The sequence below is a fragment of the Danio rerio genome, chromosome 11, assembly GCF_052040795.2.
Source record: "Danio rerio strain M-AB ecotype USA chromosome 11, GRCz13ab, whole genome shotgun sequence".
Taxonomy (NCBI): domain Eukaryota; kingdom Metazoa; phylum Chordata; class Actinopteri; order Cypriniformes; family Danionidae; genus Danio; species Danio rerio.
In genome coordinates this window covers 48,252,501-48,277,500 of record NC_141031.1, presented here as the reverse complement: position 1 = coordinate 48,277,500, position 25,000 = coordinate 48,252,501, and the positions used below count along the sequence as shown (strand labels likewise).

General features: G+C 44.0%; 1 protein-coding gene across 2 annotated transcripts in view; it reads right to left on the bottom strand.

Annotated features, from left to right (window-relative positions):
* Positions 1-25,000, bottom strand: part of sos1 (son of sevenless homolog 1 (Drosophila)) — a 37,809-nt gene that overhangs the window by 8,462 nt on the left and 4,347 nt on the right. For both annotated transcript variants that reach the window (NM_001441652.1, NM_001441651.1), the window contains 15 exon segments: positions 956-1,118; positions 1,204-1,323; positions 3,535-3,757; positions 4,349-4,452; positions 5,079-5,201; positions 5,354-5,435; positions 9,145-9,511; positions 10,552-10,843; positions 13,617-13,744; positions 15,228-15,326; positions 15,455-15,565; positions 16,040-16,183; positions 16,346-16,555; positions 18,110-18,274; positions 20,902-21,033. In NM_001441652.1, coding sequence (NP_001428581.1) covers positions 956-1,118; positions 1,204-1,323; positions 3,535-3,757; positions 4,349-4,452; positions 5,079-5,201; positions 5,354-5,435; positions 9,145-9,511; positions 10,552-10,843; positions 13,617-13,744; positions 15,228-15,326; positions 15,455-15,565; positions 16,040-16,183; positions 16,346-16,555; positions 18,110-18,274; positions 20,902-21,033 — 2,463 coding nt within the window.

Below are 25,000 nucleotides of genomic sequence, written 5' to 3'. Positions count from 1 at the left end.
TCGGTGTGACTTCAGCTAATCAGTGTTTGCCAGTGCACATAATTATTCAACATCTGTGCAGGAAAACCTACAGTCTGACATAAGTGAGGTCATCTTTCACTACTGTATTGTTTTAAATGTGTTTAAAAATAAGTCACTTTTATTATAAATCGTCAAACTTATACTTTAAACAAAAAATGACCAATAAAAAGGTGTGAAGCACCAAAAGTGACTGATATTAAAGTTAATTTGAAGACTATTTTGCCTATTTTTTTATCCATTAATTTTTAAATGAACTTTTCTTGGGTTATGATGACCATCCGACAGTCTATTTCAGCTAAAATAGCGCTTAAATGTCACTAAAATGCACCATTAAAATCTCTTAAATAAATAGTAGCCTGAATGAGGTATAAAGGTCCACTTTTAGAGAAATAAAGGCTGGCTACGGGCCTGCTTTCACCCAATTATCCCTAAATTTCTCCACTGATAAATTGCATAATATTTTACATTTTTATCAAAACTATTAACTCTTTAAGGCTCAATTTAAGTTGTTTATTCATATTCATGCCAGTTTACAGGCACCATCCTGCATCTGTTGGTTAGAAGAAACTGTGGTTAGAGTTTCAGGAATAACCACACTCGTCCAGCAGAGGGCCATGAAGAGCCACTCAGACAGAGCAGAGCCATTCTGCCCCTTAACTCAAGCTGTAAATGCATCTCTGCTGTGTATAGAGAGAGAGTGTGTGTGTGTGTGTGTATGTGTGTGTGTGTGTGTGTGTGTGTGAGTTTGAGCTGAGTACAGCACACAGATCATGTTCTCCAGCTCTCTGAAACTGACCCTTTCAGGCTTTGATCCTCTTTGTGGCGTTTTGGCGATTGTTGCTTTAAATGCAAATGAGACTGTGATTATTTCAGAAGAGGGCGGAGCTACAGGCAGCTGTGTTTCAGCATAGCAACAGATGTAAAACAGACTGACCTCGAAGGTGTGGTCGAGCCTGTAGACGGGTGAGGAGTTCATGGCGCTCACCACCTCCAGCACACCATTGAAGTTGTTGAGCTCCTGAAAGACCTGCAGGATCTCAATGATACGCGACACCACGGACACACGCTCCTCCACATTCTCCGTCTCCACTATACACCTGCACAGAGAGAGAGGGAGAGAGTTACACACACACACACACACACACACACACAGAGAGACAGACAGACAGTCAGGTGTCGTACTTCTCCAGCCAGAGTGTGAGGTTGGTGGTGTGTCTGATCATCCTCAGCAGGTTTGGAGAGTTGATCTCTTTATCTTCTTTAGTCCAGACGCTTCCCACCAGCTCTGACGGCTGCACCGCCCTGAGGAGAAACACACACACACACACACACACACTTACTCTCAGCACTACACACACACTACAAACACACTACCACTATACCTCACTGTTATGATACATTTGGTGTGTGTAATACAGATGTGTGAGTGTGTGTCTGTCTGTGTATGTGTGGCTCTGTCTGTTGGTGTGTGTATGTGTGTGTGTGTGTGTGTGTGCGCTTTGGATTGGTTCAGTGTTTTGGGAGACGGGTGCACAGCGCAGAACGGCCTCATGGGAAACTGAGCTGAGCTGGTGACCTTGGGTACGCCGCTTACTGCCTGTTCCCACAGAGGTGAAGGGAAGTGTGTGTGTGTGTGTGTGTGTGTGTGTGTGTGTGTGTGTCACAGCTGGACGCTCTATTGTGTTAAACTGCCCCATTTTCTGTGCAGCCAGTTGCCATCGGAGCAGAAAATAAAAATACAAACAGGAAGTCCAGCCTTTTCCCTTATAAAGACACAAAGCCACATTAAAATAGAAGCAGCGGCAGCGAATACTGGACTGAGAAACCAGCGGCTCCGTCCTGCTGAGTGCGGATACACAATGAACCCAATACAACTGAATCACACTGTCAACATGAACCAATGAACTGAATGTGATGCATATCCACAAATCAGATATCTGCACTAACAACATATGACTGACTGTCTCCATCTAGTGTCTGAATAATGTGCAGGTTAGTGTATACTCCATCAGCTGTTTCTGCCTGTCTCCATCTAGTGTCTGAATAATGCGCAGGTTAGTGTATACTCCATCAGCTGTTTCTGACTGTCTCCATCTAGTGTCTGAATAATGTGCAGGTTAGTGTATACTCCATCAGCTGTTTCTGACTGTCTCCATCTAGTGTCTGAATAATGTGCAGGTTAGTGTATACTCCATCAGCTGTTTCTGACTGTCTCCATCTAGTGTCTGAATAATGCGCAGGTTAGTCTATACTCCATCAGCTGTTTCTGTGTGTCTCCATCTAGTGTCTGAATAATTCGCAGGTTAGTGTATACTCCATCAGCTGTTTCTGACTGTCTCCATCTAGTGTCTGAATAATGTGCAGGTTAGTGTATACTCCATCAGCTGTTTCTGACTGTCTCCATCTAGTGTCTGAATAATGCGCAGGTTAGTGTATACTCCATCAGCTGATTCTGACTGTCTCCATCTAGTGTCTGAATAATGTGCAGGTTAGTGTATACTCCATCAGCTGTTTCTGACTGTCTCCATCTAGTGTCTGAATAATGTGCAGGTTAGTGTATACTCCATCAGCTGTTTCTGACTGTCTCCATCTAGTGTCTGAATAATGTGCAGGTTAGTGTATACTCCATCAGCTGTTTCTGACTGTCTCCATCTAGTGTCTGAATAATGTGCAGGTTAGTGTATACTCCATCAGCTGTTTCTGACTGTCTCCATCTAGTGTCTGAATAATGTGCAGGTTAGTGTATACTCCATCAGCTGTTTCTGACTGTTTGTCTCCATCTAGTGTCTGAATAATTCGCAGGTTAGTGTATACTCCATCAGCTGTTTCTGACTGTCTCCATCTAGTGTCTGAATAATGTGCAGGTTAGTGTATACTCCATCAGCTGTTTCTGACTGTCTCCATCTAGTGTCTGAATAATGCGCAGGTTAGTGTATACTCCATCAGCTGTTTCTGACTGTCTCCATCTAGTGTCTGAATAATGTGCAGGTTAGTGTATACTCCATCAGCTGTTTCTGACTGTCTCCATCTAGTGTCTGAATAATGTGCAGGTTAGTGTATACTCCATCAGCTGTTTCTGTCTCCATCTAGTGTCTGAATAATGTGCAGGTTAGTGTATACTCCATCAGCTGTTTCTGTCTCCATCTAGTGTCTGAATAATGCGCAGGTTAGTGTATACTCCATCAGCTGTTTCTGTCTCCATCTAGTGTCTGAATAATGATGCAGCAGAGCAGTCTGTTAATGAGGAAGCGGTGTGTACCACAGTGTGCACACTCCTTTGTTACACACTTATGTACTTTTTCTTCAGGAAAATAGTGCATACTTTATGATGTAGTATAAGTGTGTGAATTGGGACGCAACCGTGTCTCACCTGTAGAAGTGTAACTCCAGTAGTTAACCACACACACACACACACACACACACACACACACACACACACACACACACACACACACACACACACACACGCACGCACACACGCACGCACACACGCACGCACACACAGGGTCTCACCTGTAGAAGTCAGACTCCAGCAGTGTGAGCTGGCGGGCGATCTCGATGGGGTGGAGGGTCATCAGGTCGAACTGCTCCACCTGTCCCGCTCTGCACAGGTGCCACTCGATGGCGGGCGGAGAGCTCTCGAAGGTGATGTTGTGGCTGGAGCCGCTGGCCTGCGCCTGCTTCTTCCTCTGGATGATCTTCGTGATGGACTCCACCCACTTCCTCATGGCTTTACCTGCACACACACCAAGACGGCAGACTGTTGATGAGTGCTGCGAGCCATATTCCATATGATATCAGTGTTTACATGACGTTTCCCTTCAGACACACTGTGTTCATTAGACAAGTTTCAAATGCAGTGAGCAGCACGATCGCCTCACAGCAAGGTCTCTGGTTTGAGTCTCGGCTGGGTCAGTTGGTGTTTCTGTGTGGAGTTTGCATGTTCTCCACGTGTTGGTGTGGGTTTCCTCCGGGTGCTCCGGTTTCCCCCACAGTCCAAACACATGCGCTATAGGGGAACTGATCAACTACACTGACCGTAGTGTATGAGTGTGTGTGTAAATGAGAGTGTATGGGTGTTTCCCAGTACTGGGTTGCAGCTGGAAGGGCATCTGCTGTGTAAAACATATGCTGGAAAAGTTGGCGGTTCATTCCACTGTGGCAATCCCCGATTAAAAAAAGAGACTGAGCCATAAAGAATGAATGAATGATTAAAATAATCAGGGAACATCTATTTTCCAGATTTCATTAGTTCTAATTCAGATTGCATGTGTGGAGTGTGTGTGTGTGTGTGTGGAGTGTGTGTGTGTGTGTGGAGTGTGTGTACCTCTGACAGTGCCGATGAACTCCTCCAGTCTCCGCAGCAGCTGAGCGTCTCTCTCGAAGTCATAGAAATGATGCTCCACCCAATGCCGACACACATTCAACACCCTGAACACACACAGAGACACACACACACACACACACACACACATTTGTATATACAGCATGTACGCATACACAGAAATCAGCGAGATCATGTGTAGCGCACTCAGTAGTGTGTGTGGATGTTTGTGTGTGTGTGCGTGCTAAATGTGTGTGTTTGGGTTGATGTGTTTGTGATTGTACATGTGTGTTGGTGTGTGACTGAGTGAATGTGTGTGTATATTTGTGCATCGTGCATTTATGCTCAAGTCTGTGTGGTGTGTGTGTGAATATGTATGTTGTTGTGTGTCTATATACACGTATGTGTACGCGTACACTGGTGTACAGATGTGTGTGCATATATACGTGTGTGTGTGTGTATGTGCATATATACGTGTGTGTGTGTGCATATATACGTGTGTGTGTGTGTGTGTGTTTGTGTATGTGCATATATACGTGTGTGTGTGTGTGTGTTTGTGTATGTTCATATATACATGTGTGTGTGTGTGTGTGTGCATATATACTACATGTGTGTGTGTGTGTGTGTGTGTGTGTGTGTATGTGCATATATACGTGTGTGTGTGTGTGTGTGTGTATGTGCAAATATACGTGTGTGGCATGTTGTGTGTGTGTATATTTGTGTGTGTGTATACCTGAGCTGTACAGGCTGCACAAACTCCTTGCGGAAGCGTTTGAGTTCTGCGCTCAGCGGCTGATCTCCGTTCTCCAGCGCCATCTGATCCGCTTCTGTGGGCTTGGGTTCTGGAATCTCAAACCTGGAACAGCAGAGGAACATCAGCATCAACGCATTCACACACACACGCGCACACACACACATGCACACGCACAAACACATGCATGCACACACACACAGATGCACACACGCACACACACATGCACATGGCCAAACACATGCACGCACACACACCTCTCGATGAGCAGATCCAGCAGCTCCTGAGGTTTGCAGAACGAGCGGTACGTGGTGAGGAACGTCCGCACGAAATTAGGATCTGAAACAGACACAAACACTCAGCTTGACAAAGACCTGAGGACTGCGCTCGTCCATCAGTAACCTTTAATCCACTGCAGACACACACACACACACACACACACACACACACACACACACACACACACACACTGCTGGTCCATTATAACAAGTGATTATTTACACATTTCTGTGTGTACCTGTGTGAGTCTCAAGCAGGAGTCTGTCTGTGTGTGTGTGTGTGTGTGTGTGTTTCAGCCTGATGATGTGCTCTGCACAAACAATAGAAATTCAGCACAAGTCCAAACAATCAGTCTGAGTTATTCACTGCAGGAAACACACACACACACACACACACACACACACACACACACACACACACTCGCCTCTGACGCACAGCACACACACATGCGCTTAAAATAGACCATGTCTGACGGAGAGGACGCTCACACACACCAGTCTGTGTGTGTTTTACAGGTCAATCACCAGTGATCATTAACCCTCATACACACCCTAAACCAGCAGCGACACACACACACACACACACACACACACACACACACACACACTCGCACACTCACACACACTCGCACACACACACACACACACACACACGAGACACACCTTTCCCTCACACACACATAATAGTCATATACACAAACTCACATGCTCTCTCACACACAGATGCATCTAATCTCACACACACACACACACACACACGCACACACACACGCACACACACAGAGAGACAGACACACAAACAGAAATACATATTTACATATCTAAATCACACACATACACACACACACTCTTACGCTGTGCGGTGTGTGTGTGTGTGTGTGTGTGTGTGCTGCTCCAGGATCAGTAGAAGCGTCTCTATATTTACCTCTGCAGGAAGTTTACGAGTCAAACGCCCAGCAGAGGAATTCAGACAGTGGATCAGTGTCATACACACACACACTCACACACACACACACACACACACACACACACACACACACACACACGCACACTCACGCACACTCATGCACACACACACACACAGAACTATTAATACACTGGTTAATATTAACAGCTGTTCTGGGATCATTGGTTCTACCTTCATAAGCGTCTGTGATCTGGGTCCACTTGATCAGCTGTTTAAAGACTCTATACACACACACACACACACATACACTCTTGCTCTCTCTCACACATACACACACTTTCACATACACACTCATACAGACCATTTTTCTCTCTCTCTCTCTCTCACACACACACAAACGCGCGCGCACACACACACACACACACACACACACACACACACACACACACACACACACACATACACACACACACACACACACATTCACTCACTCACTCATTCACTCACTCACTCACTCACTCACACACAGGATGGACGCTGCTGAATAGAGTGTGTGTTGTGTGTTATCAGTGTTAGTTGTGTTATCAGCAGTAAAACAAAGCAGGTCAAAGCTGCACAGAGATCAGTGACGTAAAGCAGCACAAATATTTACAGCAGTGTGTGTGTGTGTGTGTGTGTGTGTGTGTGTGTGTGTCAGTGCAGTCCAGAGTATTGAGAGAAAAACCCATATCCCAGCTTGAGAAATACACACACACAGACAGACACACACACACACACTCCAGCTTGAGTAAGAGCAGTAATGCGCTTTAGCCGAGGCTGAAAACAGCCTGTACAGCACAGAAAACACTCACTGCACACACACACACACACACACACACACAGCAGAAACAACACAGAGGAACACAATCACAGGACTATAAACACACACAACAAACCAAAGAACTCAAAATAACCAAACAAAAACACACACAACTCCAGAGGAACTACACAAACACACTCAGAGAGCCAGAAAAACACACACACAACACACACAATGCCAAAGAGCACAACAAAAATCACACAACACATGACCAGCACAACCCAGAGAGAGACAGCAAACGATCACACAGGACCAAAACAAACAAACAGAAAGAACCACACACACACACACACACACACACACACACACACACACACACACACACACACACACACACACACACACACACACACACACACACACGCAAAAGCACACAAACCAGGCAGAACCACAACAAACACAAAGAGCCAGAAAAAAGAAGAGCAAATCTCTGACAGCACTGGACCAAACCAGACAGAACCACAAAGAACCAAAATCCCTAAATCCACAGACACACAACACAACAACACAACCACACACAGCTGAAACACACATTACATAGCCTTAAATCTATAGTCAGACATGACTTGAGAATGTTACTACACTTTTACCACAGTATTACAACATCAACAACATCAACAAGAAAATAGGAAGAATATGGCCAATAATGATAATAATAATAATAATAACAGTCTATAAAAATAATTTATTATAACAATTAATAATAATAATAATAATAATAATAATAATAGTAAAATGGCCAATAAAAATAAATAAATAATAATAATAATATGGTGAATAAAAATAATTAAATATAACAATTAATAATAATAATGATAATAATAATAAGCTAATAATTTGACCAATATTAATAAAAATAATAATAATATGACCAATAAAAAAGATGAATAAGAAGAATATGGCCAAATATTACCATCAATATTAATATAATAATAATAAAAACACAGCCAATAAAATTAAATAATAATAATAACAACAACAGTCATCATTATCATATGGCCAATTAAAATAATTAATATTAATGATAACAATAATAACAACAATAATAGCAAAATATTAATAATGATATGGTCCATCAAAGCAATTAATAATAATTATATTATTAATATGGTAAATAAAAAATAATTATAATAATAATTATAATCATATGGCTAACAAAAATAATTAATAATTAATAATAATAATAATAATAATAATAGTAATAATAATAATCAAATGGCCAATAAAAAAAATAATGATCATGTGACCAATAAAAATCTTAATAACAATAATAATAACTATAATATGGCCAATAAAAATAATTAATAATAATAATAATATTAATAATAATAATAATAATAATATGGAATATAAAAATATTTATAAATAATCATCATCATCGAATGGTCAATAAAATAATGATAAAAATAATAATCATATGGCCAATAAAAATAATTAATAATAATAATAATCCTATGGCCAATAAAAATAATTAATAATAAAAATAATAATCATATGGCCAATAAAAATAATTAATAATAATAATAATCCTATGGCCAATAAAAATAATTAATAATAAAAATAATAATCATATGGCCAATAAAAATAATTAATAATAATGATAATAATCATATGGCCAATAAAAATAATTAATAATAATGATAATAATCATATGGCCAATAAAAAAAATCATCATCATATGGCCAATAAAAATAATTAATAATAATAATAATAAAAATAATAATAAGTAGAAGAAAAAGACTGTCAATAATAGTAATAAAAAGGAAAACAATATAATAGTAATATAGTAATTATACTATAATAGTATAGTATAAAATAGTAATAATAATAATAATAATTATAGTAATCATAATAATAATAATAATATGATCATTTGTGCAATAGTAAGAATAAAAATAGGGTCAATAATACCACTAATAATAATGCTACTACTAATAATTTGATCAATAATGTAGTTAATAATAGTAGTAGTGATGTTAGTGTCAGTGGTGAGTGTTGACTGACCGGCGTACATGTGGAAGGTCAGCCTCTCGATCAGCTTCAGCACGGTTCCGGCTTTGATGATGGGGATGCCGGATTTGGACTGCACGTTCTCCTCGAACACCACGTTCTCCTCAGAGTCGGGTTCTGCGAATCGGTACAGCTGAGCTCCGGGCAGCCGCATCTGCTCCTCCTTCTCCTCCTGCAGCATGGCGGTGTCCAGCATGCGTTCCAGCGTGGAGCGATACTGCAGCGAGATCAGCGCCGCCATCCAGCCGTTCTTCTCCTCCGCAGACTTCGCTGAGAACACTACACTGTTCCCGTCCTTCAGGATGATCTCGAACGCATGCCGGTACTCGCCCTCCTTATCGTCCTTATCATTGATCTGGACCTGCAGGAGATGAAGAACAACACACACACACACACACACACACACACACACACACAGAGGGGTTGGAGAGTGAAGCTCTGGCCAGTGTAGTGTTGTAGGTGCTCTGTCTGCATGCCTCCTCCTGCTATTGCTCTGGAGCTCCACAGGGTCAATATACATGACCCAAACCTCTGCTCACTCCTGCCAGTGCTAAATGCCTGGTTCAGTGGTGCAGCAGTGGAGATCTGGAGACGTGGATGATCTGGAGCATGTGATGTTCTCTGATGACGCCCTAAAGAAGCGGCCCACCCAGACTGCTGATGCCCAAAGTGAAGCATGGGGGGACCAGTGATGGTGTGTGCTCAATATCAGGCATTCCCTAGACCCAATACTGGTGCTAGATGGACGCTGAGTCACTACCAAGAACTACCCAACATTCTGAAGGTCCACTGTATACTGAAGGGGGGGGGGGGGGGGTATCAGGATGATGATGCAGCAACACACACAGCAGGACTGGAGACAGAGCGGTCTGATGAACATGACAGTGAAGTTGAACATCTCCCATGGGCTGCACAGTACCCAGATTAAACATTATTGAGCACTTTGGGCTGTTTTGGAGGAGTGAGTGAGGGAAGGGTTTCCTCCAGCAGCATCAGTAGTGACCTGAACACTATTCTGAAGAAGAACCGCTCACAACCCCTCTGACCACTGTGCAGGACTCCTGTCTGTCAATCACTACACTGAGGAGGAGGAGCTACAGCACTGAGGAGGAGGAGCTACAGCACTGAGGAGGAGGAGCTACAACACTGAGGAGGAGGAGGAGCTACAACACTGAGGAGGAGGAGCTACAACACTGAGGAGGAGGAGGAGCTACAGCACTGAGGAGGAGGAGCTACAACACTGAGGAGGAGGAGCTACAACACTGAGGAGGAGGAGCTACAACACTGAGGAGGAGGAGCTACAACAGACTGATCCACTACTGTGCTCGAAAACCAATATATGTGTGTGTGTGTGTGTGAGTGTGTGTGTGTGTGTGTGTGTGTGTGTGTGTGTGTGCTGACCTTCCTCATGAAGAACTTCTCTTTGAGCCGGTACTCTGCAGCGCTGGCTCCAGGCAAGCGGGGCTGGCCGTGGTTGGACTTGCAGCAGATCATGAGGCCGTCAAACAGGAAGATGTGGCGCTCGTGTTTGGCGCCGACGCGGGTCAGCGTTCCCTCCATGATGAACTCGTTGCAGCACTGCCCGATGTCTTTGCCCTCCCAGCCGTCGATGTTCCTCTGGATCTCATTCATCTTCTTGATGGCCAGATGTTTGCCCTTCATCTGCTGACTGTAGAAGCGGCACGCAGACTCGCTGCTCACACACACACACACACACACACACACACACAAAAATCTATTTTAATCGAAAATCAGCACTAAATCAAATAAACAACAAACCAAATCAACACTGAATAAAACGAACATTAATACAAATCAACACTCAACTAAACTGAATCAACACTGAATCAAATGAACATTGATTTGAACCAAATCAGCACTCAACTAAACTGAATCAACACTGAATCAAATGAACATTGAACCAAATAAACACTGAACTAATCTGAATCAACAGTGAATCAAATGAACATTGAACCAAATTAACATTCAACTAAACTGAATCAACACTGAATCAAATGAACATTAAACTGAATCAACACTGAACGAACCTGAATCAACACTGAATCAAATCAACTCAAGTAAATCAACTCTAAATCAAACCAATTAAACACTGATCTAAACCACATCAATACTGTGTGTTAAGTGTGCGTAGAATCTGTGTGAAGTGTCTATTTGTGTGTAGAGTGTATAAGTGTGAGTATATCATGTCTGTAGTGTGTATAGTTGTTTTTCTAGTGTATATCGGTGTATGAAATCCACTAGCACATGCACTCTGAGGATGAGCAGCCGGAGCCCTGCTGGAATCACTGGGAAATGAACTAAAGTCTTGTTATAGATGTTCAGAGCTCATGACTGCTCAATAACTGCATTCATGATCCAGATTTATGAAGAATATTCCTGTCATTAAACACTTTATATGAAACCTGCATCAAGTAAATCAACGCTTCTAAACGCTACTGTGTGTGTGTGTGTGTGTGTGTGTGGAGCGTTCACACGACACAAGCTCTCCTCAGCGGCTGCATGTAGAGCGACACACACTGGAGACAAACGGTGCTGCACTGCTACACACACACACACACACACACACACACACACACACACACACACACACACACACACACACACACACACACACACACACAGTCTGTTCTTTTCTGTTTCAACAATGAAAACTCTTCTACTAAAGCAGAGCTGAACATGTGTGCCTCTGTTTCCTTCCTGAGTGATCCTGAGTGAACGAATCATTTGAGTCAGTGATTCAGGAAATGATTCAAACACTCACTACCTGTGTGCTGATTCATCCTAAACAGCATTCAAAAACAGAATTAGTGTTGACATGAGCAGTCCAAAGATATCCGGATGGTCTGCTGTTTCTGGTAAAATTATAAAGTGCAAATTCATGCTGACACTAACGGCTAATATTGCTCAGAATACATTGCGTGTCGGACAGGAATCTGAATAGAACTACAAACACCAAAATAATGTAAACAAACTACAAACATGGCGGATGCAGGAGAATTATGATGAAGTGGAAAGGCTTTATTAAAGACGTTTGAATGATTGTTGATCATATCTGTGCAGCCACTGCTTTGTTTCTAAAGGAATCAGCCATTTAATGAGTCATTTGAGGAAATGATTCAGTGAATCACCCATTAATTAAGACTGGCACAGTTTGAGTATTTATTTACAACAGGACTGAACCAGCTGAGACCAGCGCACACTACACACTACACACTACACACACACACACACACTCACACACACACACACACACACACACACACTCAGCTAAACAGCACTTCATTACTGTAAGCAGAAAAACAACACCAGAAACGTCAAGCTATGATAGTGTTAATATCACACACCCCTGATCTGAAGATCTACAGACGACAATGATCATCAAATCAAGCGTTTACATCTTTAAACTCATTTACTGGCATCACACACACACACACACACACTAAATACAGTGAAAATCAAGAAAAAATGACTCAAGAGTCAAATCATCTGACTGAACTGAATCAACTGAATCATCTTCAAATGTCGACTCATCGCTGTAAGTGCACGTTTGAGAGCATCAGTGAAGATGAAGCGCTGATCGACAACACTTGTGGAGCTCGTCTTCATTCACTGCTGTGTTACTCAGAGCAGACGTGTGAACACTAGCCTACAGACACACGAACCATCAGACAACAACGGCAAACGGCACACTCTGAACAATGCTGGCCCAAACACAACACCGGCTTCATTTTACAATCACATGTTTAAATGACACTGTTTAACCCACCGCTTGGGTTCGTCTATATTTGACCCAATGTTGGGTTACGACAACCTAGCATTCTTCAGAGTGTAACATTTCCAGAAACACACACACACACACAGTCAAAAACAGATCGAAACACACACACACACACACACACACACACAGACGTACCGTAAGATCAGCCATCCCTTCCACATACACCAGTGCATAAACCAGCAGAGCGGCGGTGGAGAAACACACTCTCACACACACACACACACACAGAGAGAGAGAGCAGAAACAGCACTGGAGCAGCAGCAGACCCGCACAAACATCTACATCTCTCTCTCTCTCTCTGAGAACAATGGGCCTGACGCAACACACACACACACACACACACACACACACACACACACGCCGCCCACTGCCACAGCAGGGTCACAGGGAAACTCTGAGGGCGGGCAGATGTGTGTGAGTGTGTATATGTGAGCATGTGTGTGTGTGTGTGTGTGTGTGTGTGTGTGTACAGATGTTTCTCATGTTGTGTTTATTGGATGCTGCTTTATACTGAACACATCACACACTGAACCCCTGAGCCAACACTGAACTCTACCAGGAGGAGTCTGTAATGTTCACCCCTCACTGTATATCTGTATACTTCCATGTGTGAGGGTGTGTGTGTATATATGTGTGTGTGTGTGTGTGTGTGTGTGTGTGTGTGTACCTGAGGCGTCTCTTGGCGAGGCTCTTGGAACAGATGCGCTCCATGCTGCTCTGCAGGTTCAGTAGTGCTGTGATGGCCTGCTTCACACACTCTTTATCCTCCTCATCCTCACTCTTCTCCTCCAGTTGCTGAACAGAAGCGCACACACACACACACACACACACACACACACACACACACACACACACACTTATTCATCATCATGCAGTTAGGAGCATTAGAATTGCCTGAATTTGATTACATATAGCATTAGCATTACTATCATCAGCAGAATAAAGCAATTCTCATGATGATAATGTGTTGTTGAATTACTGTGTGTGTGTGTGTGTGTGTGTGTGTGTGTGTGTGTGTGTGTGTGTGTGGGTCTTCTGAAGATCCTCTGCTGAGTCTGTTCAGTTACACTTTTCTGACATAAACACACACACACACACACTCTCTCTCAGACTCACTCTCAATCACACACTCACTCATACTTTCACACTCGCACACTCACACACGTACACTCACACTCTTACACTCGCACATGTCCACTTGCACTCTTTCACTAGCACGCTCACACTCGTACGCTCGCACACGTCCACTCGCGTACTCACACTCTTACACTAGCATGCTCGCACTCATATGCTCGCACTTGTACACTCGCACACTCACACTTGTACACTTGCACACTCACACTTGTAGGCTCACACACACTCCTATACTAGCGCGCTCACACTCGTACGCTCACACTCGTACGCTCACACACTCACACTTTTAGGCTCACACACTCACACTTTTACACTCGCACACTCACACTTGTAGGCTTGCACACGTCCATTTGTCCACTTGCAGACTCACACGCTCGCACTCTTACACTAGCACACTCACACTCCTACGCTTACACTTGTACACTCTCACACACACATTCACACACACACTCACACAGACACACTCATACGCTCACACTCACACACACACTAGTACGCTCACACTCGTATGCTCACACACACACACACACACACACACTCGTATGCTCACACTTGTACACTCTCACACACACATTTGCACACACACTCACACTTGTGCACACAAACTCACACAGACCCACTCACTCGGACACTCTCAAACACACACACACACACCTGAGGCGCTGCTGCAGTATGAAAGAGAGGTTTGTGTATGCGTGCGTGTGTGTGTGTGTGTGTGTGTTTCAGCTGAGATTTGCTGCTTTCTGCTCTGTAAATCCCTCAGCAGGAATCCAGCAAAGCAGCTTACAGCCACTGGAGCTCCACAGCACATGTTCTGTGTGTGTGTGTGTGTGTGTGTGTGTGTGTTCTCACCCTGTGACTGCAGCAGACCTGAGCTCCAGCAGGACCATACACACCCAAAAAAAACCTAACACACACACACCCAAACACACTTAACCACACCAGCAGCATCTTCCTGAATCTGTCTGTGTGTGTGTGTGTGTGTGTGTGTGTGTGTGTGTGTGTGTGTGTGTGTTCTCATAATGTCACTGCAGCAGACCTGAGCTCCATACACACTGGCAGCAGCAGCATCTTTCTGAATGTGTGTGTGTGTGTGTGTGTGTGTGTGTGTGTGTGTGTGTGTGTGTGTGTGTGTGTTTCTCACCTTGAGGATCTCAAAGTAGTGCAGACAGTGATAGACTGGAGTGAGCAGCAGCCGTGGCAGAACATACTGAACAGCCTCCTTAAAGCCCTCGCAGATCGACTGAAACACACACACACACACACACAGAGATGAGTCTAATTCAACACACACTCTCTCTTAGACACAAACAAATAAACAAACAGACAAACTCTATATTACACACACACACACACACACACAGCTCTGACCTGCAGGTATATGGCGGCTCCAGGTTTGTACAGCTGACTCAGGAAGTGCTCATGGAAGCCGCTGCGCAGGATATCCTGTGCGTACGTCTCGTAGGGGTCAAAGGCCAGCTCCTGAAAATGGCCCACACCCACCGTTAATCAATGACACTGACCTCTATTGTTACACCGCCACCCAGAACACACACGGCTCACACACACACACACACACACAGCTGAAATACCAGCAGCTCACTCACAAACACTGCCACCCAATACACACACACACACACACACACACACACAGATGCTGGAATACACTGATGATGTAAGTTCCTACTCTTACAGTGACTGACTTTAAAATGACGTCATTAAATACACTTAATGTTTGTGTACGCGTGTGTGACTATGATGTGTGTGTAGTTTGTTTAAAGTGTGTGTGTATGTATCTCGGTATGTGTATTGTGTGTGCACGTAGGACTATGTGTATGTCAGTGTATGCGCGTGCGTGCATGTGTGTGTGACTGTGTATGACTATGCAAACATATGTGTGCATAGTGTGTGTGTGTGTGTGTGTGTATGTGTGTGTGTGTGTGTGTGTGTTTACACCTCAGCGAGGTCCTCAAAGCAGTAGCCCACGAGCGGGTGCGGGCTGCTCTCGTCCGTCATCTCCACCGTGTCCTCGATGAGGCCCAGCAGCTTCACCGTCACCTCATGTACATCCACTATACGACTGAAGATGCTCTCCACATCCTGCACACACACACACACACACACACACACACACACACACACACACACACACACACACACACACACACACACAATAACATTAGGAGGATGAGAATGAACTGCCGTGTGTAGGTAACAGCAGTGTGCATGTATGTACTGCTGTGAGTGTGTGTGTATACTGACGTGTGCTGAGAACAGCAGTGTGTGTGTGTTGAAGGGCTCTCTGAAGACCCTGATGATGAGGTTGAGGTCCCGCAGGTACTGCCGCAGCTCCGCCATGAAGGTCTTCACCAGCTCATAGTAGCTCTGCTCCTCTGTGGCCGACGGCTCCTCGTCCAGCAGAGGGAACACACTGATGTCCTCCTCCACCTGGTGGAACATGTCCATCAGCACCTGCACACACACACACACACACACACACACACACACACACACACACACACACACACACACACACACACACACACACACAATAATCAGTGAACATGAGGAGCATGTGTGTTTATTCTCTCAGGATCTGCTGCTGTTTTCAGTGTCTCCATTCAGTCACTGATCCACATCATCACCTGCACCTGTGACCATATCTTATATTCATATTAATATTTTATTTCTTAATTGTACATAAAAAACATCAATAATGCACACATTGAACATAAACCATCTAGATTTATATACACTCACCGGCCAGTTTATTAGGTACACCTCACTAGTACTGGGTTGTTCCTCGTTTTGCCTTCAGAACCGCTTTAATCCTTCATGTCAGAGATTCAGCAAGCTGCTGGAAATATTCCTCAGAGATTTTGCTCCATATTGTCATGATAGCATCACACAGTTGCTGCAGATTTGTCGGCTGCACATCCATGATGCCAATCTCCCGTTCCACCACATCCCAAAGCTGCTCTATTGGATTGAGCTCTGGTGACCGCGGAGGCCATTTGAGTACAGTGAACTCATCGTCATGTTCAAGAAACCAGTCTGAGATGATTGAGCTTTATGACATGCTGCGTTATCCTGCTGGAAGTAGCCATCAGAAGATGGAGACACTGTGCTCATAAAGGGATGGACATGGTCAGCAGCAATACTCAGGTAGGCTGTGGCGTTGATGCTCAATTGGTACTAATGGACCCAAAGAAGATCTCCCCCACACCATTACACCACCACCACCAGCCTGAACCGCTGATACAAGGCAGGATGATCCATGCTTTCATGTTGTCTGAGCCGAGCATCCGAATGTGTCAGCAGAAATGGAGACTCATCAGAGCAGCAACGTTTCTCCAATCTTCTATTGTCCAGTTTTGGTGAGTCTGTGTGAATTGTAGCCTCAGTTTCCTGTTCTTAGCTGACAGGAGCGGCACCCGGTGTGCTCTTCTGCTGCTGTAGCCCATCCGCCTCAAGGTTGGACGTGTTGTGTGTTCAGAGATGCTCTTCTGCAGAGCTCGGTTGTAACGAGTGCTTATTTGAGTTACTGTTGCCTTTCTATCAGCTGGAGCCAGTCTGGCCATTCTCCTCTGACCTCTGACCAACAGAACTGCCAATCACTGGATATTTCCTCTGTGTCGGAGCATTCTCTGTAAAGCCTAGAGATGGTTGTGCGTGAAAATCCCAGTAGATCAGCAGTTTCTGAAATAATATGTGAGCTGCTGTCCTGTGATTGGCCTAGTAGACATTAGTGTTATCCAGCAGTTAGACTGGTGTACCTAATAAAGTGGCCGGTGAGTGTGTATAACTTTAGAATTTGTATTGTTTAATGTATTTTCCACTTATTCAAATGTCCTTCTGTGTTTTGTGATGATGATGATGTGTGTGTGTGTGTGTGTGTACTGTGTGTCCCGAGCTCCTGAAAAAAACACAATATTCTTGTGTGTTTGAGCACACTTGTTGAAAACAGCTCACTCTGATTACAGTGTGTGTGCGTTCAGTGTGTGTGTGTGTGTGTGTGTGTTTTACCTTATCAGCACACATGGCCACAGTGATGTCCTGCTGTGAGATCTCATAGTGCCGGATGTTTCTGACGTAGTTTCCAGCCAGCTTCAGTATGTCTGCAGAGATGTACTCCAGCACCGCCACGATGTACACCGACACCTGGTGGTCGATCTTATAGCCCAGAACCTCCTGCAGGACCAGAGAAAACACAACATCTTACAACATCTAAACTACAATGAGGCATTTTCTCTTAATCTCCAGCCCTATTTAGTCTCCTTCAAGCTGTTATAAACCTGCATGAGTTTCTTTCTTCTGTTGAACAATAAAAAGATGTTTTGATGGAAACCTGTAACCATTCATTTACACAGTATTAGTTTTTTCTGCTATGGAAGTAAATGGTTACCGGTTTCCAACATTCTTCAAAATATCATTTATAGTGTTCAACAGAAGAAAGAAATTCATCAGGGTTTAGAAACACTTGAGGAAGTGTAAATAGTGAGCAACTGTTCATTTTTGGGTGAACTGACCCTTTAAACAGACAGATGCAGCGGTGGCGCCATCATCTGGACACCAGCTGAACTGACGGACCATACACATTATGCAGCAGCAATTATGTTTGTTTTTATTTCAATACTATTTTTAATTTGCTTCAAATTCAGTTTTAACTTTAACTATAAAAATAACATGATATTTTGAACAAACACTGATTTCAAAACCATACAAATACAACAAATTAAAGTTACATCACAATAAAAATCCATCGTCATATTAACAATCATGCTGTAAATGTAGTAAAACATGCCGGATTTACATTTTTGGCAATTTAAGAAAAGTCAGAACATGTTTAAGCCTATATAAGGATGTTTAATCATGATAGTGTTAATAACTCATCTCTAATAACTGATGTGTTTCCTCTTCTCCATGATGACAGTAAATAATATTAGACTAGATATTCTTCAAGACACTAGTGTTCAGCTTACAGTGACATGTAAAGGCTTCACTAGGGTAATTAGGGTAAAGTTAGGGTAATTAGGCAAGTCATTGTATAACAGTGGTTTATTCTGGAGACAATCCAAAACAGTAATCATTTCTTAAGTGGGCTAATATTATGATCAATATCATGATACCACATATAAAAGCTTCAGTAATTAATCACAGCAAGAACTTTAAAGTTAAGGATAAAGAAGATCCAGCAGGTTGTTATCTCAGAATAAAGACACTAATTATTTTCCTTCTTCACTATTTCCACCTGGGGATCCTCGTCTCGAGGCCTCTAGAGATTGTGCAGCGCCATTAATGAGACCTGTGAAGAGATGATGTCAATCACAGAGCATTTCTAGAGGTCTCCATAATCCTGGACCAGGCCGTATCCTGAGCTGATGCTGTAGTGGTCATGGAGGAGTGGAGAACATGAGACTGATTCCTGAAAGACCCCAGTGACAGAAGAGTCTCCACATTAATCCTGTGGGCTAGCCTGAACACCAGCCTGTGCCCTACTCACACCTGCAGCTTCTCCACGAAGGACATCCAGCGTTCTCCAGCGTCCCGCGCCTACACTGCAGCTCTACACTAACCTGCGCATTATTCAGACACTAGATGGAGACAGTCAGAAACAGCTGATGGAGTATACACTAACCTGCACATTATTCAGACACTAGATGGAGACAAACAGTCAGAAACAGCTGATGGAGTATACACTAACCTGCACATTATTCAGACACTAGATGGAGACAGTCAGAAACAGCTGATGGAGTATACACTAACCTGCGCATTATTCAGACACTAGATGGAGACAGTCAGAAACAGCTGATGGAGTATACACTAACCTGCACATTATTCAGACACTAGATGGAGACAGACAGAAACAGCTGATGGAGTATACACTAACCTGCGCATTATTCAGACACTAGATGGAGACAGTCAGAAACAGCTGATGGAGTATACACTAACCTGCGCATTATTCAGACACTAGATGGAGACAGTCAGAAACAGCTGATGGAGTATACACTAACCTGCACATTATTCAGACACTAGATGGAGACAGAAACAGCTGATGGAGTATACACTAACCTGCACATTATTCAGACACTAGATGGAGACAGACAGAAACAGCTGATGGAGTATACACTAACCTGCGTATTATTCAGACACTAGATGGAGACAGTCAGAAACAGCTGATGGAGTATACACTAACCTGCACATTATTCAGACACTAGATGGAGACAGTCAGAAACAACTGATGGAGTATACACTAACCTGCACATTATTCAGACACTAGATGGAGACAGTCAGAAACAGCTGATGGAGTATACACTAACCTGCACATTATTCAGACACTAGATGGAGACAGACAGAAACAGCTGATGGAGTATACACTAACCTGCGTATTATTCAGACACTAGATGGAGACAGTCAGAAACAGCTGATGGAGTATACACTAACCTGCACATTATTCAGACACTAGATGGAGACAGTCAGAAACAACTGATGGAGTATACACTAACCTGCACATTATTCAGACACTAGATGGAGACAGTCAGAAACAGCTGATGGAGTATACACTAACCTGCACATTATTCAGACACTAGATGGAGACAGTCAGAAACAGCTGATGGAGTATACACTAACCTGCACATTATTCAGACACTAGATGGAGACAGTCAGAAACAGCTGATGGAGTATACACTAACCTGCACATTATTCAGACACTAGATGGCGCCAAACAGACAAAAACTGAACTCAGCAGTTTTTATCTGGGAATAATATAGCATGGAATGTCACGACTGACCAATCAGAAGTGAGAATTTTAGGCTGACCTTGAGCAGTGGATGTATCTTGTCCACGGGCAGCGCCAGCGGGTTCCTCCTCTTCCTCTTCTCGATGGCGGCCTGAGCATCTGCGATCGCCCATTTCTCTATCGGGTGTGGAAAACTCCTCTGCACACGCTCCTGAGCAACACAAACACACACGTCAAACACACACACATACACACACACACATCTGAGGGGCCACACGGGATCAGCACTAAGAGGTGAGCAGATGAGTGTGCAGGGTTCCCACTGTAAACAAATAAGAATGCACTTACCATCATGCTAATTTAATAACACTCCAAATGTATTAATATAAGAATAAGTATAACGAACAAACTCACACTGGTGTGGTGAATTAGCCGGAACAGATTGAGGAAATGTTCACAGTGTGTCTTATAATATTTGTTCTTCTGGAGAAAGTCTGATTTGTTTTATTTCGGCTAGAATAAAAGCAGTTTTTAATTTTTAAACACCATTTTAAGGTCAATATTATTCACCCCTTTAAGCTATATATTTTTCTTGATTTTCTACAGAACAAATCACTGATATACAATAACTTGCCTAATTCCCCTAACCTGCCTAGTTACCCTAATTACCCTAGTGAAGCCTTTACATGTCACTTTAAGCTGTATAGAAGTGTCTTGAAGAATATCTAGTCTAATATTATTTACTGTCATCATGACAAAGAGGAAATAAATCAGTTATTAGAGATGAGTTATTAACACTGTTATGATTAGACATGTGCTGGAGAAATCTGCTCTCCACTAAACAGAAAACGGGGAAAATTTAAATATATATATATATTAAATATAATATATAACAAGTATACTTTCTATTAGTAGATATTAGATATTAGTATGCTTCATGACACTTTAAAATGACATGATTATTCCAGAAAGCCCAGGAGCAGTGGGAACCCTGAGTGTGTTCACAGCACAATCACACCGAGATGATGAAGGAGCAGAGGAAAGCAGAGGGAGCCGAGCATGATAAACAGCAGAGCGTTTAGCATGAGCTCGACTATAAAGCACAAACTAAAGCACCTGAGCGTCTCGTCTGTGAGCAACAAGCAGACACAAAAACAGCAGGTGAACAGCAGTTAGTGAAGAAGATCAGAGCCGTTACACAATGCAGAAATCCCATGATGCTCAGCGGTGTGAAGCAACACGTCTCTCTTGCATCACGACTTCACATGACAAAGTTTTTTCAGATTGTGTGGTTCGTCAGACTCTTCAGATGACTCTGTCCACTGCTCTGCCCTGACTGCAGCAGCGTAGTGATATTATGCTGCCCATCAAAATAGTCCCTAGCTAACAGCGCTGTGTAATATTAATGCTCTGGCTGCAGTCATGGCAGGGCAGCTCCTTGATTATCACGTCAGGATGAGACTGTAGGAACTTTTCATTGGATGTTAGTCTTAATACATGATGTGATTACAGAATTGTCAAGCATTTTTGAGCAGATGCTGATGGTCTAATCAGATTTATTAAGTGAAAAGTGCTCCCGCCAGAGCTGGAGACGGACTGAATGGATTCAAAAGTGGTAGAAATCTACAGTCTGACACTAGGAGAGCTGTGAAACCAGCCTATATTCAAACAGAAAGTGAAGTGCTGCTTTAATGATGTGTTGATGGTGTGTTAATGGTGCTGTTGTGTTGTTGGTGTGGTACAGCACTGGTGTGCCACTGGTCTGGTGTGGTGGCAATGTGGTGATGATGTGGTGTGATGATGATGTTGTGGTAATGGTGCTGTGATGGTGTGTTGTGGTTACAATGTTGGTGGAGTGATCATGATTTGATGCTGGTGTGCCACTTGTTTAGTAATGGTGCGGTGTGATGCTGGTGTAGTGAAGTTGTGGTGCGAAACTGGTGTGGTGATAGTGAAGTGATGGTGTGACGCTGGTGTGGTGATGGTATGGTGCGACACTGGTGTGGTGATAGTGAAGTGATGGTGCGAGACTGGTGTGGTGATAGTGAAGTGATGGTGTGACACTGGTGTGGTGATAGTGAAGTGATGTTGTGACACTGGTGTGGTGATAGTGAAGTGATGGTGTGACACTGGTGTGGTGATAGTGAAGTGATGTTGTGACACTGGTGTGGTGATGGTATGGCGCGACACTGGTGTGGTGATAGTGAAGTGATGTTGTGACACTGGTGTGGTGATGGTATGGCGCGACACTGGTGTGGTGATAGTGAAGTGATGGTGTGACACTGGTGTGGTGATAGTGAAGTGATGGTGCGACACTGGTGTGGTGATAGTGAAGTGATGTTGTGACACTGGTGTGGTGATGGTATGGCGCGACACTGGTGTGGTGATAGTGAAGTGATGGTGTGACACTGGTGTGGTGATAGTGAAGTGATGGTGCGACACTGGTGTGGTGATAGTGAAGTGATGGTGCGACACTGGTGTGATGATGGTATGGTGCGACACTGGTGTGGTGATAGTGAAGTGATGTTGTGACACTGGTGTGGTGATGGTATGGTGCGACACTGGTGTGGTGATAGTGAAGTGATGTTGTGACACTGGTGTGGTGATGGTATGGTGCGACACTGGTGTGGTGATAGTGAAGTGATGTTGTGACACTGGTGTGGTGATAGTGAAGTGATGGTGCGACACTGGTGTGGTGATAGTGAAGTGATGGTGTGACACTGGTGTGGTGATAGTGAAGTGATGGTGCGACACTGGTGTGGTGATAGTGAAGTGATGGTGCGACACTGGTGTGGTGATAATGAAGTGATGGTGTGACACTGGTGTGGTGATAGTGAAGTGATGGTGCGACACTGGTGTGGTGATAATGAAGTGATGGTGTTACACTGGTGTGGTGATAATGAAGTGATGGTGCGACACTGGTGTGGTGATAGTGAAGTGATGGTGCGACACTGGTGTGGTGATAATGAAGTGATGGTGTGACACTGGTGTGGTGATAGTGAAGTGATGTTGTGACACTGGTGTGGTGATAGTGAAGTGATGGTGTGACACTGGTGTGGTGATAGTGAAGTGATGGTGTGACACTGGTGTGGTGATGGTATGGCGCGACACTGGTGTGGTGATAGTGAAGTGATGGTGCGACGCTGGTGTGGTGATAGTGAAGTGATGGTGCGACGCTGGTGTGGTGATAGTGAAGTGATGGTGTGACACTGGTGTGGTGATAGTGAAGTGATGGTGTGACACTGGTGTGGTGATAGTGAAGTGATGGTGTGACACTGGTGTGGTGATGGTATGGCGCGACACTGGTGTGGTGATAGTGAAGTGATGGTGCGACGCTGGTGTGGTGATAGTGAAGTGATGGTGTGACACTGGTGTGGTGATAGTGAAGTGATGGTGCGACACTGGTGTGGTGATAGTGAAGTGATGGTGCGACACTGGTGTGGTGATGGTATGGCGCGACACTGGTGTGGTGATAGTGAAGTGATGGTGCGACACTGGTGTGGTGATGGTATGGCGCGACACTGGTGTGGTGATAGTGAAGTGATGGTGCGACACTGGTGTGGTGATGGTATGGCGCGACACTGGTGTGGTGATAGTGAAGTGATGGTGCGACACTGGTGTGGTGATGGTATGGCGCGACACTGGTGTGGTTATAGTGAAGTGATGGTGCGACACTGGTGTGGTGATGGTATGGCGCGACACTGGTGTGGTTATAGTGAAGTGATGGTGCGACACTGGTGTGGTGATGGTATGGCGCGACACTGGTGTGGTTATAGTGAAGTGATGGTGCGACACTGGTGTGGTGATGGTGAAGTGATGGCGCGACACTGGTGTGGTGATAGTGAAGTGATGGTGCGACCCTGGTGTGGTGATGGTGAAGTGATGGTGCGACACTGGTGTGGTGATGGTGAAGTGATGGTGCGACACTGGTGTGGTGATGGTGAAGTGATGGTGCGACACTGGTGTGGTGATAGTGAAGTGATGGTGCGACACTGGTGTGGTAATAGTGAAGTGATGGTGCGACACTGGTGTGGTGATGGTATGGCGCGACACTGGTGTGGTGATAGTGAAGTGATGGTGCAACACTGGTGTGGTGATGGTATGGCGCGACAATGGTGTGGTGACAGTGAAGTGATGGTTTAGTGATGGTGCGACGGTGGTGTGGTAACAGTAAAGTG